The following is a 19,521-nucleotide window of genomic DNA, read 5'->3' as shown; positions in this document are numbered from 1 at the left end:
GAATCCACAGGTGGCATTAAGTAAAACACAGATTTTCCCCCTAAACCTATATATATAGAGACAACAACAATTCTGATTCTCAAGGGCAGATGTCAAACAGGCAATTCAACAGAGTATGGAGGTGAGCAAACTGGCACGGAGAGACAACTATCATGGTCTTCAAGGACCAGTAAAAGTCCAGCTCTTTGTGCATAATTCAACTTCTTTGTGCAGTTTTTTAAATATTAAATGGACACATCGATAGATAGTGTAACTCAAAAAAAATTCATTTTTCGTCTTAAGTATTAAGCATTTCAACGTACTTGATGAATCCTAAAAATATTTAAAGTGTAAGTCTAAACTGCAAAATATGGGAAAGATAAAAATCTGATGGCAGAGATTTGCATCAAAAGAAAATAACAGCTTAACGAAAAACACTAAAGGGTTGTAGAGAGGAAAGAAACCCCTAACGCAATCTCCTCGCTTCCCTTTCAGACTCTAGAAGGGTGAGGATATCACCCTCCCTCACAGGGCCCTTCACATTCCTCATGATGAGACGATTCTGATCGTCCAAAAACTTGACTCTAACTTGGGTCACCTGCCCTCTTGATCCCGTCCTCCCCATCACCTTCACTACAACCGCAAGCTTAACCTGGGAATCCATCCTGCACAACTCGTAGAATGAAAAGGTGTTTCTTATTGTTAAACTAAAATTTCTAGGCAATCAAAGATAAATAAGCATAATTAAATCTAGGACCAAACTCATAAATACATCGTGAGATATTTATAGACTCTTGGTTCTGCTATTTGGATTGCTTGATATGTGAATATCAAATATTTTTCTAACGTGTTTTTATATTAACTAGCTATATATCTTTTCCATGAAATTTTCTACACATTCTATTGCCCAACAAAACGGTCAAAAAATGACAATAAAAATTTATACCCCGGAATCATCCACTTTCTAGGTATGACACGTAAGTGTTCAGCACAAGTTTAGATACTACCATAATTCATCAACTTCTAGCTTCATCGGCATTTGAAAGTACCGGAACTCAATGGGTATGGAAACTGATTGATGTGTGAAGGAACACACCAGTCCTATTTAAATATACACGTATATTTTGGAAACGACAACAAGCCCACAAGTGTTATCCTCACCTAAACAGAACCTAATACGATCTACCTACAAAATCCAGAGAAAAAAAAAGGCCCTCTTACATTTGAATCATAAAAACCATAAACCACTTCGATATTTAAGATAGATGAGCTCCTTCCTTTGTTCTTTCAAAGACTTAAATCCCTTTCCTTAAATAAGCCCCAAGAAATAGCAAAATGAATCTCCAAAACATTTAGCCTCTAACAGAGATAACCACCCTTAACCAACCACTAATATAATCAAGGTTCAATTAATGTCAAACTCGGGCCTCTAAAATCCCCCTTGCCACGGGAGTATAAATTAAACAGTAATCGGGCATAGTGAGATAATAAAAAAAAAAGCCTACTCAATTAACATAATCCTTTTTTGATAGGTAACTCAATTAACATAACCAATAGACTAGACCAATCACATGTGAGTCACATTCTCTTTGAAAACTTTCGGAAAAATCCCTTCCATGAGGATTGGGTATCATACTGCTTGAGTTTATTTAGACAATCTCATTTATTCATTCATGAACCTTTTCACACACTAGAAGATATTTGATTTATATCTACTTATTTCCTATTGTTCATTGTTTGCATAATCAATAACAGGTTTATTTTCATAATAGATGACCACGGATCGATGAATAATATCCACAATTCCCAACACTCCAATAAAATTCTTCAACCAGATTGCATGACGAGTTGCTTCATAACACCCAACGAACTCTAAATACATGGTTGAAACATTCACCATAGTTTGCTTAAATTTTCTCCATGAGCAAGCAAAAATATATAACTAGAAGTGGACCTTGAGCTACCACAACCCAACATGATCTACATCAGACTAACCAATACCTAAAGCTCACTTGATCTTCCATAGACCAAAATCAAGGCCAAGTGGGAAACTGTTAGATGATTATTATTATTTTATAAAAAATATAGTAAATAAAATTGTGTGCCCTAACACAACATTTTAGCATAAAACTTGATAGTTAATTGCCTAAATGATTATAAGAGTAAAAAATGGAGTTCATATATGTAGTCTAATAAAGAATCTCAAGAAAATTAAGTTAGTCATTATCATATTATGACTGGAAGTATGGTATTTACTTATCACTAGAGTTTCCATGATGGATATAAATGTTGTGAACCCTCACTATCAGGGATGGAGCTATGTAGGGGAACTTTTGGAAAATAATTGTTAGCCCCCCAACACTTTGATCATTATTTAGAGATACCACATGTTTTCGTTTTTAAGATTAGCCTCCTACACTTTGATCATTAATACAGATAACCACATGTTTTTCTTTTAGTCTGACTAACGGCACTAGCCTTACTTAGTAAGTATTCCACCCTTACTAAGGGTCCTTGGGCTTACCATGTGGCATCCAAAAAACAAGATCAGGTGCTTCAGGGTTTGAAGAGGACAAAATACTATGAATTTTGAAAACTAAAATTTACAAAAAAAAATTATTTTTTGAAGTTGAATTTTTAATTTTTAATTTGGGAGTTAGGAACCATTTTCAAAACCATGGATCAAGCCCAAAAGAAAAAAAAATGATTTTTTTTTTTTTTGATCAGATTTTTTCTACGAAATCTAGATGGTTGTCGTTTTGGATGGCTAACATGGTAATCCATTTCAGCAAAACAACCCATAGTAAGACTTAAAATCTTACTATATTACTAAGGAAAGTATTTTTTTTTCCTTTTTTTTAACCGACCCACCTTCACCGAAGGTAAAAGAGTCTGACTAACATTACGTTGTAAGATTTCTAAAGATCGTTGATCTTACCTTGTGGCATCCAAAACATGTTCCGATGCAACATAATTGTAAAGGACAAAATTCTATGAAATTTAAACAGAAAAAATTCAAAAAAAAAGTTACTTCTCACCGTTGAATTTTACTTTTAAATTTGAAAGATTCGTGGAAGTTATGTAGCCATTTTCAAAACTTAGATCAAGCCCCAAAAAAAGTTAACGCAGACACTCGACACATCAGACCGGATTTCACATATTAGACTGAATAAAGGGGAAGAGTAAAATAGCCAATGTGCACAATGCGGTGTTCAGTGTAATTTTGTACGAAGAAGGAAACTCAATTCTTTCATAAGAAATTCCATTATCTCAATAAGCTTATGGTAATAATATGTCTTTATTCATAACACCAAAAAGAAAATGTGAAACATAAGCATCCATTCCAAAGGGCATTGATAGGGGTCACGCTGTGTAGTATACAAAAATTATCAAGAAAGCATATCATACAGGTTAGCAGACTAAGCAAGATAAATCAATAACTATAATATTACAATCAAAATATTCATCATCTTAGGTGGCTAAAGTGATGTAAGAGCCTAAATTTGCAACCTCTCTATTTTGTTTTTTAGTATAACGATAGCATTGCTAGATGGGGTAAAGAACAGGAGCAATACTTTAATAACTTCCATAGTTCCACTACAAATATTAGGTAGTAACTTAATAAACCTGTTATTTTTTTCGATTGAATATCTTCCCATTTGCGCCATGTGAACCACCACGCTTTGGTCTATTATTAATTGTTATGTGTCACTAAAACCATCCCTATGGGCTAACCCATGGTTACATTACTTATTAGTAGTATAAACAAGGTATCAAAATACTTATAATTATGGTTTGTGCAGAGTGCTGATACATGCCCAATCGGACAATAGTTTCCTGATTTTTCGACACTAAACATTTGCACATGTTAAATACTATTGTAATTGTAGTAGTTTAAGAAGCAGAGAATCAGAAATTCGTGTTTGAACTTATCCTGAATGATCCCTTTCTATGTTTTTCAGATACCAGCATTTGGGACAAACAAAATTTTTAGTCTCACAAAAGGATTAAACAGGGCTGGGCTTCTTAAAAGTAATGGATAAAGATTCTACATTTTTACAAAATAAACATATAAATGTGCGTGTGTGGGTAGAATCAAAATATACAAGAATGACACATAAAAAAATATAATGCAGCTATTGTCTCATTTACAATGGTGGACTAGTAGTATTAGTAGAAGGGTTTGGAGGAGGGGATGAAGTTGAAGGTGGTGATGGTGGTGGACTAGGAGTACTAGAAGTTGGTGGGACTGCAGCAGGGGAGGAATTTGGAGAAGGAGATGCAGACGACATCTTCACCAAACCACACAATCTCCAAATCTCATTTGATATAACTTACAAAATTAGCTATAAAAATCCCCCCCAAAATTCGTGCTCTTTTTTTTTAGATCTCATAAAGTTGTAGAGAGCCTTCAGATAACAAACCAGCAATCTATTTTATTAAGCAAAACCCAAACCTCTAAACTCTCAACTACAAATTCCCAACCACCAAACACTCATGAACCTCCAAAATCTACAGAAAAGAAATTCAAACCCAAATCAACAAACACGTTTTTAAGCACAACTCAGGTTACCAAACACAATTTTGGGGAAAACCTAGATCACCACAACTGGTACAGAACCACACAAATCTAAAGAAATTGACTAAATTCCAAAACTTTCAGGAGCAAATGCAGCAAACCCAGACCATCAAAATGGGGAGAGAGAAAAACCCAAAGGCTCAAAATCCTGCAACCTTACCTACAACCCTTTTGGTCAAAGCTCTAACAGCTATGACTGATGTTTGAAAAATTCTGTTCGAATTCTCATGAAATTTATTCTTCTCCAGAACAACAATATTGGACCCATATTATAAGATAATTTATACTATTGGTTTTTTGAAAAAAAAAAAAAAAAGAAACCAGAAGAATGAGAGAGAGAGAGAGAGATGATACCTCGGGTCGTCTCCTAGTCGAGGTCGTCTACTAGTAGAGGTCGCCTCCTTTCCACACCTCTATCTACGGTTCCTTCGCCTCCTTCGTTCCACAGCTCTAGGGTTTTGAAATTAGATTAGATTAGTTTGTTTACTTGTGGTGTGAGTATACACCGAGACCTGTCGCCCGAGTTAACTCGATATCTGAGTTGAACGAGACCAACTCATAAAGTATTTTAAGACGACCACATATTGTGAGATAAGCGAGTCGTCTCGAACGATATTTCCAATATCTCGAGCGATACAAACGAGACAGCACAGAAAATAATTAACTCACGAGTTAAACGGGACATATCGGACGAGATGTTAAAAATCTCATCCAAATTAACAGGGACAAACGAATTAAAGCCTCAACCCTCTATTTTTTCACCCCAAAATCGATTTTTTTTTTAATTTTATAATTTTTTAGATTCATTTTTTAATAGGAATCATTTCTGATTTTTTTTCGAAATTTTTAAATGGTTAAAAACCATTTTCTCAATGTCGAACGAGACGTATCTTCCAAGTCAACTCAATATCAAAGCTGAACGAGATGAGACGCGATACCGAGTTTAAAAACCATGGTGAATAGCAATAACTGGTCTGCCAATATTACCTATCTTTGAAAATTTTGAAAATAATGAGGGACAAACTTGGAATGTAAAACTTCTTTCTCTTCTCTTCCCTCCTCTCTCCACTTTTGGAAAGAATCAAATTTGACATTTTTTTCCCACTTATTCCCTCGACTTCTCTTCTCTTCTCTCCCCACTTAACAATCCAAAGAGGAGAAATTAAGAGAACATATGTAATTTTCTCTTCTCTTCTCTTTTTTTCTCTCAATCCAAACATAGCCTTACTTTCTTCTAAATTTAAATCTATCGTCTAGTTATTCAGGATCTCATCAACGAAGGAAAATAACCTTTAAATGAAATGTCGAGTCTTTTGGGTAAAACATCGTCTACTTATCCTAGTCTCTTTTTTTATTTCTTGTCTCGCCATGTCAAACTCGTCTAATCAATATCCAAATTGTGTTAGGTTTTAAAGAATAGTTCTTTTTACAAGAGTCTTTGTTTTTATTTATCAATTGAATTCTTTTATTCCAATAAAAAGACTCTTTCAATTATCATGTGTGTAACAAATTTTCAAATTCTTCAAGAGAATTTGATTAAACATTGAAACTAAAGATAATTCTTAAGAAGTGTGAATCAAAACTACCCAATCCCTAGAGGAACATGAGAAAATAATGAACTCACTTAAAAAGTTCAAAGATATTTTTGCATGATCCTATGAAAATATGTCAAGTGTAAGCACTAATATTTTCCAATAATAAATCATTTTGTCTAATGATTATTTAAGTTTAAAAAGGAATTTCACTTGTGGGCACAACCTGTATCCTTATAATCGAAAGTTACTTTAACAGTTCAAAGACACATCATACTTCGAGTGGGTAATGAAAAAAAGATAGAAAATTCAGAACATGCATTACACTTGAAAGAATTGAATGTCACCAATGAGTTCAGAGACTCAGAGATGACTCATCAAATTGGATTAAGCATTTCAAGACATGGAATTTAACATCTTAGATGCAAGGCACAATGTTCAGAATTTATCATTCCAAACATAAAAAAAAAAAATATTTACACCATGGATGTCAAAGAGGAAGACATCAAGGCAAAAAAGGGACAAAGATTTTTCCTTTAAAAAAAATACTCTCTCTAAGAATTGAATATCGACATTATAAGTGAAAGCCAACTCAAGTACTCAATGTTGAAAATGAAATCACTTGTTTAAAAAAATAAAGTTACACCAAAGAAAGTTTGAGCCCAACTAGGGTAGATTAGTCATCGTCAAAGAGACTTTACAAGGCAAAGCAATTAACCGACTTCAACCAGATTATGTAATACCTCATTTAAAGAGGCCCTGTCTTTGGTTGATACATTTTTTCAATCTTAGCCTTTTTTTTAAATTTCTTTTGTTAATCCCTCGTGTCCTACATGGAAAGATAGTCAATTTTTTTTTCTAAACCACACTAACCAACCTAGGTGAGGGTAATTCAAACTACATTTAAACCTGATCCCAAACCAAATTGGGGTACGTAGGCAACCTAAGAAGTTACTTTAGGCTCGATCTTTAAAAAAAATATTCTCCAAAAAAAAAAAAAATCACTATACTCGCCAAAACAAACACAAAGAAAAAATTAATAAAGAAAAAGGTGTTTTTCAAAGAAAAATCTTTCATCCAGAGTGTAGAAGAGAGAAAAACAAAAATGCCAAATTAGGGGCATTTTAAAAAGAAATTGGAAAAAAAATTATAAGAAATGGAGAGCATGTCAGACTAGGGGCATTTTTCGAGATTTTGAACCTTATATCCTTTATTCTAAACTTTTCCTAAACCCACCTAAAAATTTCTCTTAAAGAATCTCTTCAAAAAGAAAAGTAAAAAAACCTACTAGGTTGAAAATCCGAAAGGAAGACTTAGGCAAAAGTCAAGGTAAGTGCAATATATATATATATATATATATATAATATATATATATATATATATATATATATATATGGGAAATGTTCAGCAACAAACATTTTGGCAAAACATTTTTTAAAACATGGGTTAGAGGTTTTGGAATGGGCTGATTTTTGGTGAGGATGATCTCCTCACCGTAGAGATCATCCTCACCAAAAATCTGCCCATTCCAAAACCTCTAACCCATGTTTTGCCAAAATGTTTGTTGCTGAACGGGACCTTATATATATAATATATATATATATATATATATATATATAGATATATATGTGTGAGAAGGAAAATCCGAAAGGGCGATCTAAGTAAAAGGAATAGTATCAAACAATTCACAATTCGCTAGATTGAAAACCTAGAAGGACAATCTAGGCAAAAGTCAATACACCATTAAAGAAGAATCTGAAAGGGTAATCTAAGAAACTTCCTTCAATGTTCGTATTGCAGTAGAAAGATCAGATAAATGACATTATCTGGGCCCAAGCTAACAAAAACTCAGAAAACATCAAAATCATCTCTAACTTTCAAAAGAAAGTTCATTTTAATAAATGATCCAAAAGGAAAAAAGACAGATTAATTTCAAATCTCGAAAGAAAAATCCAAATTTTCAATGTTCATCAAATTTTGAATTTTTCAAAAGAAATATTTATCGATTCAAAGTTGCGCATATGATACTCTTAAGAGTCTCAGAATTTCAAAGGATATCATCACTCGAGTCAGACGTGTTCGTCTATTATTTGTCACCTCAAAATATGGGATATTTAAAAAAAGATGGTCATTTCATCTCAGTCATAGAAGTCCTAGTTATGTTACCAATGTTTCGAGTGTTCAAGTTGTCTGGCAAGCAATCTTGACCTAATAAAAATGTATCATCTCAATAAGTTTAGATATCTCCAAATTAGATTTATCAAAAGGAGAGAAACCATGATCTTCTTTAATTTAAAGAATATAGGGAAAGATCCAAAGTCAATTTGGAAACAGGATGCCAAAATTGAATGAAATGCCTAATATGTTTTGAGCAAAAGTTTCCAATGCTTTCGAACCTTCTTTTAATCAGTATTTACTCAATTTTATGTTTGGGGATAAAAGTATTTTCAAACTCATTGATAACTTAGACTTTTTCTCAGAACATGCAAAACATGATTCTCAGTCTTACACAGTATGTTTTTTTAGCCTTCAAGTTTTTTTTTACTATTATTTTTCTCAAAGCTTTCTCAGATTTTTTCTGAAGATTTTCTAAAAACAAAAATCTATTCATTTGTCAAGTTGCTTTCTCACATTTTTACTCGAATTCTTTCTCAGATTTTGCTTTCTCTCAAGGTTTTTTTTACTAGTTTTTTCTTATTCTTCTCTTATTTTACTCAGTTAATTTTCTCTCCAATTTATTGTTTCTTTCTCCAATTTTTCTCTGTTACTTAACTCAGATTCTTAATCAAATTGTCTCTCAGATTTGTTTTTCATCAAATTTTCTTAATTTCCTTTCCCAGATTTTTTGACAAGATTTTTGTCTTTTATTTTACTTGGATTTTTTTAATTCTCTTAGTTATTTCTCTTTCTCATATTTTTTTTCTCAAATTTGTTCCTAGCTTCTTTCTCCGATTTTCTTCTCTTATCTTTTCTCAGAGTTTCTATCAGATTCTTCCTCAGATTTTCTTTTATTTTTTTATAGGTTTTCTTCTCTTATTTTTTTAAGATTTTTCTCAAATTTTCCCCCAGATTCCTTCCTAGATTTTTCTCAAATTTGTTCTTTTATACTTTCTCAAAAAAAAATTTCTCGTATTCTTCCTCAGATTCTTTCACAAATTCATTTTCCAATTATTTCTTAGATTCTTTTTCAGAATTTCTTCTATTATTTTTTTAGATTGTTTCTCAAATTTTTTCCCATATTTTGATCTTTTTAGTATTATTTATTCATAAGGAGGATTTTGATCATTTTGGTGAATTATTGATGCATATGGAATTTTCCCATTTTTGTAATTATTTGCACATATTTGGCTCTTTAGTAATTATTTATGCATATCATGATATTTGACCCTTTTGGTATTCATTTGTGCACATGAAGAATTTTGACTTATTTGAGAAATATTTATGCATGTGGCACTCTAATTGAATTTCATTTTGTAACTTGCCACGTGAGCCTTAAGGCATTGGATGACTTAGACTTTTTCAAAATACTTCTTTTATCCTTGCATGCGAAATTCAAGGAATTGTATGATATTTGAAAAGATCATAGCCACAAGATCTATGTGGACAACCCGGTATAAATTAATGATGATGATTGGACCGTAGTTTTGACCATAGTCTTCCTAATTTGGCTTTAAGATTTTTTTTGGATCGTAGTAGAGACAAATTAACTCGATTGGGCGGGTTCGGAGCCTAATAGCTTATGAAATCCATAACTCGACCCCTTGTCTATTTCTTTTACTCATGGATCGATCCGGATCTATTTGGGATTATTTTGGTTCCTAGACCTAAACTAGGTGGTGACTCATGATTCCCTAAATTCTCCATTAATCACTAGATTCTTTTTATTATTTTGCAAAAAAGAGTTGAGGCACTTTCAAGTTCCTTTTTGTAAAAATTTTCAATAGAAAATGAAACAAGACAATGCATGTTTACTCTTATTTGATTCTCCTTACAAAGCCAAGACAACTTGTAAGGTTGAGAATGCTTCTTTGTTTTGAGGCCCACTTTCTCTACCAGTTGAGACGATACCTCATTCTCAAAGCTGGCACCATTGATAATAACATCACACACCTTGTCATGGGAAATGCATCTTGTGTGAAAAATATTCTTTTGAAGCCAATCTTCTTATTCTCCTTCATGGATAGCACTTAAGTTTCTTTTAATGATAAGAGATTCCCCTTGATCAACATAAGTAACATATTCTTCTTCACCCTGAATTTCATTATTGATTTGAGTATCTTCTTTGGTCTCTTCATCACTTTCCTCTTCAATACCGTTATAATTCTGCAGTTAGAACATTCAGAAGCAATATGCCCATAGCCTTGGCACTTGAAACATCGACGAGAACTAGTATTAGAGGAATTTGGTTGTTGCTTATTACCATCCCCCTATGAAGATGTCTTAGGAGTAGTCTTTAAATCTAGATTGGACGTAAAAGTGGAGGCACTTCCACAAATAGAACCTCCATCTAGACTTAAAAATTGAAAACCATGCCCATGCGCCTCTTTTTGTTTTCCACCTTAAGGGAAAAACTTACAAGCATCATTGTAAGTCCAATAAGGCTGAAATTGTACCACGTTACCAATCTTCGGCCTTAAACCCCAAAGATATCAAGCTATAGTTTGCTCTTCTGGTCCAACAAGATCACATTTCATCATAAGATGATCAAACTCCGTTGAGCATTCTTCTACGGATAGCTCTTTTTGTTTGGAGTTGTGAAACTTGAGGAAAGCATCTTGCCAATAATTTTCTAGTTAAATAATTTCTCTTAAGTACCCATTTCATTTTTTTCCCAAGTCACAATCTTCCCTCTTCCTTCTCCAGTCCTTTGCTTCTTAAGATTTTCCCATCATAAAGAAGCCTATTTTGTCAATTTTACAGCAACAAGTTTCACCCTAAGATAATGTGGCACTTTCTTGTAGTTGAACACCCGTTCAACTGTTTGCAGCCAGTCAAAAAATTGATCAGGTTGCATTCTGCCTTCAAACTCCGAGATGTCAATTTTAATGTCAAAATCTCATTGGAAATCAAGATTCCTTCGAGCATAAGGAGGTGGAGAGGCTTCGTCGCTTGATTGATGTCCTTGAGCTTGATGGAAAGGATTAATATTTTTCCTTCATTGCTGGAAATTTCATCTTCTGAATTATTATGCTAATCATCATGTTCTATAAGCTCATATTGTTCTTGCCTTCTAACTCATCCATCTCAATATCACGATGATCTCTCTCACGAGCAGGACGTTTGTGATTTTGTTGTACGCAATGACGACGACTAGCATCCATGAGAACTAGAGTTCTAACATCAGAATTGGTACCGGGGAAATAAGAAGAAATACTCACACACAAAAGAAAATAGAAAAAATCTCACCACTCAAGATGAAACACTAAAGGGATATAGATTATCACTACCCAAAAGAGTCCAACAAGGGATATAGGGCTTAGGAACTCACCTCTTTAAAGAACAAACCAAATAGATACAGAGTTTTGGGATAGAGAAAATCACAATTTCATTCATGACATATTTCACAACAAAAAAAGTTCTCTCTATTTATAGATGTGTTAAATATTTACAGCGAACAGATTAAAAAATGTTGAAATATTGAAGTAAATAAAGCATAAATGCCTACTTGATTGTATAAAAAATTGATATACACATTAGAATTAAAAATTGGATGGCTTCGACCGAGTAAAACCGATATTTCTGTAGATTGAGTGGTTTATCTTCTTTCATGGTACTTGTACTGATAGAAGTTGCCTCTATCACATCTTCAACCTCATGAATGGCATTGATCAATTGCTTTGTGGCTGCAAATCTCTTTCTACATAGGTACTGTAAAAAGCCATGAGGTCTGTTAATTAGTAGTAGTACTCGTGCTGTTGACACTAGACCTCTTCTTCACATCCTCAACCACATTATCTATAATCCTTATCCTATTTCCACTTGAATGAATGGGACCGCTTAGTTATTTCACCACTGCAAACTATTGCGAACCATGAGATACATTGGTAATGCTTCTCTTATAGTTGATACTCAGCCGCATCTTAACCTCCTCAACATCACTATCAATCATTTCCCTATTCTTAAAAGCAAAACAAGTAGGAACTAGTAATTTTGATTGTGGCAAATCACGTGGGAAGGTCGTTGGAGACAGAATAAGCCCCATTGCAATGCTATCAGCAATGGTGACAAAAAGGAAGTTATAAGAGCTTGTTAGGTGTCCATCGAAGTATCGTGTCTCTTACGAAACACTTGTTTAAGAAATCCCTTCCTTCTCTCAATAGCCTTCTAAGCATAAAAGGCAATTCATTGCTGAAACCAATTTGATGCAAGTAGATAAATTTGTACTGGGAACAGTTCTAAGATGTTTCTCTCGTTACCATCTCTACTATGACACACCCAAGTGCCCAAACATCACAATAAGGCTCATATTCGTTAAATGTTGCTGAATTTTGACGGTCTTAGTGTTTTTAATGGTATTTTGAATTAAGTTTGATACTGAAGTTGTTTTAATCTCATGTAATATCTGCTTAGGTTTTGTTACTCTCTATATTTTCATCTTCGTACGACTCTTATGCATTTGAATTCTTTGAACCCTTTAATCTCCAGGTTTATTTTGGCTTAAGCTCTTTTTTTTTTTTGGTCAATCTTCATCTAATATCCATGGATGATCAAGATTAATAAAACAAACCCATGTGATTGTTGATATATCTGTGTATACTTCTATAATTTTACTATTATGTGCAATTTATTTTGAGTTTAATAATGTCAAGTAGTAGTGGTGGTATTAGATATTTGATTAGTTTGATTTCTGGATGTTCTCCCCCCACTCTTATTATTTGTGTTCGCATATTTTAATCACAATTGGAAATTTTTTAAATTTTTAGTTGGAATTAATAGTTTTTCAAAGTCTGTTTGGGTGTTATTGATAGAGGAAACCTCTCTATCTCCCTTATTCTTTTTAGTGATGTAATCCTCTACCTCCTTGTCTTACATCCATGATCAAATGGAGGATTTGCAGATTTCCTTCTTGCCTTCAAGAACTTGTAGTTGCTGCTTTTAATTAGTAAAAATATAGAATATCATTATGCTTTGACCAAGGGTGCTACTTTTATGCCTGAAGATTTTCTGATTTCCATTGTGCCTAGAGGCACCGACATTTCACTTGGTCAATATTTATTTCAGATTTCAAAATCTCACTATTTTTAGACTCAAAAAAATTTTGAGTTGTTATTCTTAAATTAAACAACCAAGTTGTTGTTTTTGAGTAAAAAAATGAATTGGGAACCAATCATGCCATTTAATTGATGTTTTTTGGTCCCAAACCTTATTTCAATGAAGAATCTTTGAGATTGAATGGTGAGTATGCTGACAACTTGATATTTGCTAGCTATTATTTTGAAAGGAACTATGTGATTCGATTCTTAATTTGAGCAATAGAGGCCATTATATTATCTCAAGTCCATCAAATAAATTGTAAATTCACAATTTATAATAATGAACATCAATTTGTTGTTTATTTATATTTGATTGTTCTTTTTTTTATTGGTTGACAAATTTGTTTTACTTTGTAGTCAGACATGGTTATAGCAACAGGGAACGAACCTTCAACTTCTCGTGGAGATTACGCGGGTGAACGAGTTCACCCAATAGCTTTTGTATGGAGTTGTCGTCAACAGACAGTAGAAGCTAACTTGGAACCCAATGTCTGAGAAGAAGATCAGGAAGAACATATTGTTGGAGTAACATATTCTTCTTCACCTTGAATTTCATTATTGATTTGTGTATCTTCTTTGGTCTCTTCAATATCATGATAATTTTGCAGTTAGAACATTCAGAAGCAATATGCCCATAGCCTTGGCACTTGAACCATTGACGAGAACTAGTATTAAAGGAATTTGGTTGTTGCTTATTACCATCCCCCTATGAAGATGTCTTAGGAGTAGTCTTTAAATCTAGATTGGATGTAAAAGTGGAGGCACTTCCACAACTAGAACCTCCATCTAAACTTAAAAATTGAAAACCATGCCCATGCGCCTCTTTTTGTTTTCCACCTTAAGGGAAAAGCTTACAAACATCATTGTAAGTCCAATAAGGCTGAAATTGTACCACGTTACCAATTTTCGACCTTAGACCCCAAAGATATCAAGCTATAGTTTGCTTTTCTGGTCCAACAAGATTACATTTCATCATAAGATGATCAAACTCCGTTCAACATTCTTCTGCGGATAGCTCTTTTTGTTTGGAGTTGTGAAACTTGAGGAAAGCATCTTGCCAATAATTTTCTAGTTAAATAATTTCTCTTAAGTACCCATTTCATTTTTTTCCCAAGTCACAATCTTCCCTCTTCCTTCTCCAGCCCTTTGCTTCTTAAGATTTTTCCATCATGAAGAAGCCTATTTTGTCAATTTTACAGCAACAAGTTTCACCCTACGATAATGTCGCACTTTCTTGTAGTTGAACACCCGTTCAACCGTTTGCAGCCAATCAAAAAATTGATCTGGTTGCATTCTGCCTTCAAACTCCGAGATGTCAATTTTAATGTCAAAATCTCATTGGAAATCAAGATTCCTTCGAGCATAAGGAGGTGGAGAGACTTCGTCGCTTGATTGATGTCCTTGAGCTTGATGGAAAGGATTAATATTTTTCCTTCATTGCTGGAAATTCCATTTTCTGAATTATGATGCGAATCATCATGTTCTATAAGCTCATATTGTTCTTGCCTTCTAACTCATCCATCTCAATATCACGATGATCTCTCTCACGAGCAGGACGTTTGTGATTTTTTTATTACGCAACGACGATGACTAGCATCCATGAGAACCAGAGTTCTAATACCAGAATTGGTACCGGGAAAATAAGATGAAATACTCACACACAAAAGAAAATAGAAAAAATCTCACCACTCAAGATGAAACACTAAAGGGATATAGATTATCACCACCCAAAAGAATCCAACAAGGGATATAGGGCTTAGGAACTCACCTCTTTAAAGAACAAACCAAATAGATACAGAGTTTTGGGATAGAGAAAATCCTCTTTAAACTGAAGTTGCATTCTCCAAAACACACTTTGATTTTAGACCTTAGAAGATTAGGGACTTTTATGCTACTAAACTTGGAACAATTCTCCAAGCATAGGTAATTCCAAGGACACCAAACACATTTTAAAAATGATAAATTAATGAAAACTTATAACTAATTTGACTAAGAAGCCAAGAACTCACAAGACTCATTGGTGAACTCAAAAGACACCTAGGAATTGAAAGAAACAAGAAAATAGTACAACTGATCAATTTTCGAATAAAACGGCCCAACTGAACATCTTGTGGTAAATTGGCCATATGTCCCTCTAGAAATTTTCAAATTGAGTATCGTAAAATTCTTTAGAATCCTGACTCATAAAGCTTTCCAATGATGTATGACTTGAACAATAATGTGTGAACTTGGTAGATATTTATGTTAAATAATGTGTGAATGAACATAAATTCCCTTACATAGAAAATAATAGAAAAATAAAAATAAACTACATTATTTTCAATAGGGTGTACAGTTGGAGACCCACGTATAAAGTTGTGGAAGTCAGTAGATGAACCATTGTGTGTTTCAACCAATCAACTCCAGCTTTTGCATCAGGCCTCGATGATCTGACGAAAGAATATGTAAGTGTTAACCTATTATGTACAATATAATGAAATCAAAATTATGTTCAAGCAAATTTATATGCTTGGCAGGTGATCTAGAACCTACACAAGGAAGATAGACAAAATTATCCACTTAACCCAGTGACATTCTTGAAGGTTGTGTGAGGTCGAACAACATTGTAGAACCTTACCATTCGGTAAGGTGTCTTCAACAATTTGGATACGTCCAAATCATTCTTCCATATCCAATACGACCGATCAAAGAAGAAAGATACAAAGTGGATTACGAAATTAATGAGAAACATTGGGACAAATGGTCCAAGTGTGTACTTCCTTCAGGTCATTTTACCATGGGATGCTGAACCGGCCTATCATTTATAGTACCAAAACAAATCGGATATGATCGTCTAGAACTCAGACAATCAAATTGGAACGTTACCACAACATCGACAATAATCAAATAGAGTCGAGGTCCCCGAAGAGATCTCTAAATTGGTAATTTCATATATTACAAATTCAAACCAAACTTTTGCCTTATTATTTAGTCCATTTTGCATTATTAATTAGTGCATATATATGTGGGGCATGTGGAAATGAGAGGTCGCACATTGGGCCTGTTGAAGGAATCAATTTGCTTAGGGCCTAACCAATACACGAAGGCGTTGTTAATGCAACAAAGGGATTATACAAACTACTACATCCCCAGCAAAAGTCTCCATCACTACCAATGGCTCCATCCCACCCATAGTTAACGATGAATCGCTAATTGCAATAAAATAGAGGGCAAGAAAAGGAAAAGATCCGATTGAACCAAGTAGGAAAAGTCGAAGGAGTTAATTTTATGGGTCATTTGATGAATCTAAGATAAACAATAGTGCTTATTATGTGTTTTAATGATTTTGAATCATAAAACCCACTGGTTTTGTTAATATTGAACTACATTATTTCATTAATGCTTTGAATTGATGTTTGTGGACTACTGCACCACATGGTTTTGTTTGCTTACATTGATGTAGAATGACTTATGTTGAGTCATATAATAACCTTGGTATCATATTATTTTGGTACAACTTGTGCATCCACATACATTGTTCGTTTATTAATTTGCTTAAACTGTTTTAATGGATTGTACTATCTGGTCATTCTTTTACAACAGCAACAAATCCAGGCCCAGTTGGTGGGGATGCTATTTCAACAGAGGAGTTATCAGTACCAGTGTTACGTCGATCTAAAAGGCTTCAACCGGACAAAACACATTGTACCAAACGTAAAGATAAATTTAGATTTTAAATTGTGATATACATACATCGGTACAAATACGAGTGATTGTCTAAACAAATTAGTTATATGAATATATTGAATATATGTACATATGTGAAAATTTTAAATCTTTTAATACTTACTGATGTTGTGCACAATGAAAAACCAGACAAACGTGGATAAACTTCTACCACAATTTGAAGGTGAGTTGATCTGATTGTTTAATATTCACGATCTAGTTTTAGAGTATTTAAAAAAATGTATAGTTTTACTTTATGCTCCTTGATAAGAAAAATATCAAAAATTCATTATGCACGACAACCTGAGAGTATCGTAACAGAGGCCACGATAGTTGGAACAAACATTAATTATTCAGAAGGATCTGACAACACTGAAAGTAAGAGGTGTGTCGTTATATATAATGTGAAAGCATAATTCACCTTGTTTATGTTGTCTACAAAGGACATTTCATTGATGTGTAGTTACATTTTTAACATAATTTTTTTTTTTTATTTATCATCTTCATGGTGTGAAAACAGGAAATAGGAAACAACCTTCAGTTCAAAAATGTGGAGGGACATTAGGAAAGAACAAGGCACAAAGAGTCGTAACACGTAAGTCAAACATAGAAAAACATCAATATATCGTCGAATCCTACCGTGGAACATACAGACCCCAAGTATATTATCAAAAAGGAGAAGTCAAGGTGACCTACCTACAAGACCCCAAGAATGATGAGAGTTACAGAAGAACACAAAGGAAAATAAACATATGAAACAGATCTAGTTACAAATCCTGCCCCAATAAAGACAAAATCCTCTAAGAAAAGTCTCTTAAAATCTTCTAATTGTTTGCACCAAAGACCCCAAAATGGTGATGATGAAATGCTCAAAGTCCTGCTACTGTCAGCGAATGCTAGGCTATTTCGCTCCTTTCATGAGCACCAACATATGGCTAACGGAACCATAAGCCAAAGAATGCTTTTCTTACCAAGAAAATTTCGTTGCTGCTAATATTGAAATAGGGCAGAATCCAATGGATTTTGCAACTTTAAGATTCTTCTTAAACATATACCCTTCATTGTTATAAAAAGAAAAGAGAGACCAAGGCACAACTTTGTTCCTAAGGGAACATTGTTGGGAGTGGCAACCAACGAGGACTTCGGTGAAATTGGTGATTAACAAACTCTGTTGTGAGGCATTGAATTTTTAAATTTTTTTTTTTTGACAGTCCAAAACACAATCAATTGCTGTAGAGATTCATAAATAATGTAATTCTGTGTCGTTTTTGTAGGTATCCTTTGTATGCCAACGCTGCACTCTGCCAAGCTTGTTACAATGCTCTTGGTCTTACCAGAGCCTTGGAGAAGAAAGGTTACTGAAACCCTTCATGTGTACCTTCTTCACCTTCAGTTTGAACCTGACATGGTACCTTACAGTCAGTGTCAGAATCCAGGTTTTTCTGAGGCCTCCATTGAAGCCATTGAGGCTGCACATGGGGAGGATCGAAACCCTGCTCGCATTTGGAGAAACTGTGGGAAGTGCCCCCTCACCAGTCATCCCAAATGAGATGGCTTTCATACTCATAAAGCACTTGCCATCCTGACAGACACAGCTATTTATCTGGCAGTTGGTGATGGACAAATGGAAATCGAAGGTATATACCAAGTCGTGGCGAGGATGTCACGAGGATGCTGCACTAGATTATTTTGGGAAAATGGAAAAGATGATATTTGCAATGAGAGCATTTTAGGGGGTAGTTCAAAACTCTTTTCTTGAGTAGGAGGGCTCTTGCTGAGTTTACTTCTTATGGGTGGAAAGGGGAGGAATTGGCAGAAACCCTGCGGAAGTCTCACAGAGATGATTTTGTTATGGGAATACTTTGCCTAATTACTTTTGTGAGTCCAAATTGCAGCCTTTCTGGTTTTAGATGCATTGTGCTATTATTTAATTATTTATTTTTACTTAACTTTTATTTTTATATTTTACATTATTTTGAATGATACTGATAAAATCTTACTAAAGTGAGAGATGTACAGAAATGCCTGGAAGGGTCAAGAACTAATTCATTGACCTCATCTCTAGAAAGAATTATGTCGTTTCTATAGTGTTCCATAGATAATAATAATAATAATGTTCAATTGGTCTCTCCATAATCACTGGGCATTTCATTTCATTATAGAGAGCCATTTTGGATATTCTACATAATTGTCACCACCACCACCACCACCACCAGTATCATCATCATCATCATCGAAGCCTTAATAAAACTGGGTGGGGAGGGGGGGTGGTGGTGGTTCCTGTTCCTCCATTCCAATCTATCCAAAGTCAAGTCTTGTGTAAGAAGCATACAAGAATCATTTCAAGGGATGTAGTACACTATTGGAATTTGGAAGGCTCCCTTATCACTAAGCATCACATGAGCAGGGAACAACCTAAAATCCCAAAGTTGACAATTATCAGGCAATCAATCCAACAAGCAGATACCATTCA

At 34.1% G+C, this 19,521-nt stretch overlaps 1 protein-coding gene across 1 annotated transcript; it reads right to left on the bottom strand.

Annotated features, from left to right (window-relative positions):
• Positions 1 to 243: 243 nt before the first annotated feature.
• Positions 244 to 5,051, bottom strand: LOC147384383 (small ribosomal subunit protein eS28). Its single transcript, XM_086425677.1, has 2 exons — positions 4,913 to 5,051; positions 244 to 644 (listed from the first exon to the last, which is right to left on the bottom strand). Exon 2 carries the CDS (start codon positions 641 to 643, stop codon positions 446 to 448), a length of 198 nt encoding a protein of 65 aa, XP_086281803.1. The 5' UTR covers position 644; positions 4,913 to 5,051; the 3' UTR covers positions 244 to 445.
• Positions 5,052 to 19,521: the final 14,470 nt, after the last annotated feature.

Source organism: Akebia trifoliata, chromosome 15 (genome assembly GCF_017979445.1).
Source record: "Akebia trifoliata isolate Shusen 1 chromosome 15, ASM1797944v1, whole genome shotgun sequence".
Taxonomy (NCBI): Eukaryota; Viridiplantae; Streptophyta; class Magnoliopsida; order Ranunculales; family Lardizabalaceae; genus Akebia; species Akebia trifoliata.
This window is presented reverse-complemented; position numbering and strand designations above follow the sequence as displayed.

Excerpts from the sequence above, each read along its gene's own strand:
- LOC147384383 (XM_086425677.1), bottom strand. The coding sequence starts at position 643 with ATGGATTCCCAGGTTAAGCTTGCGGTTGTAGTGAAGGTGATGGGGAGG.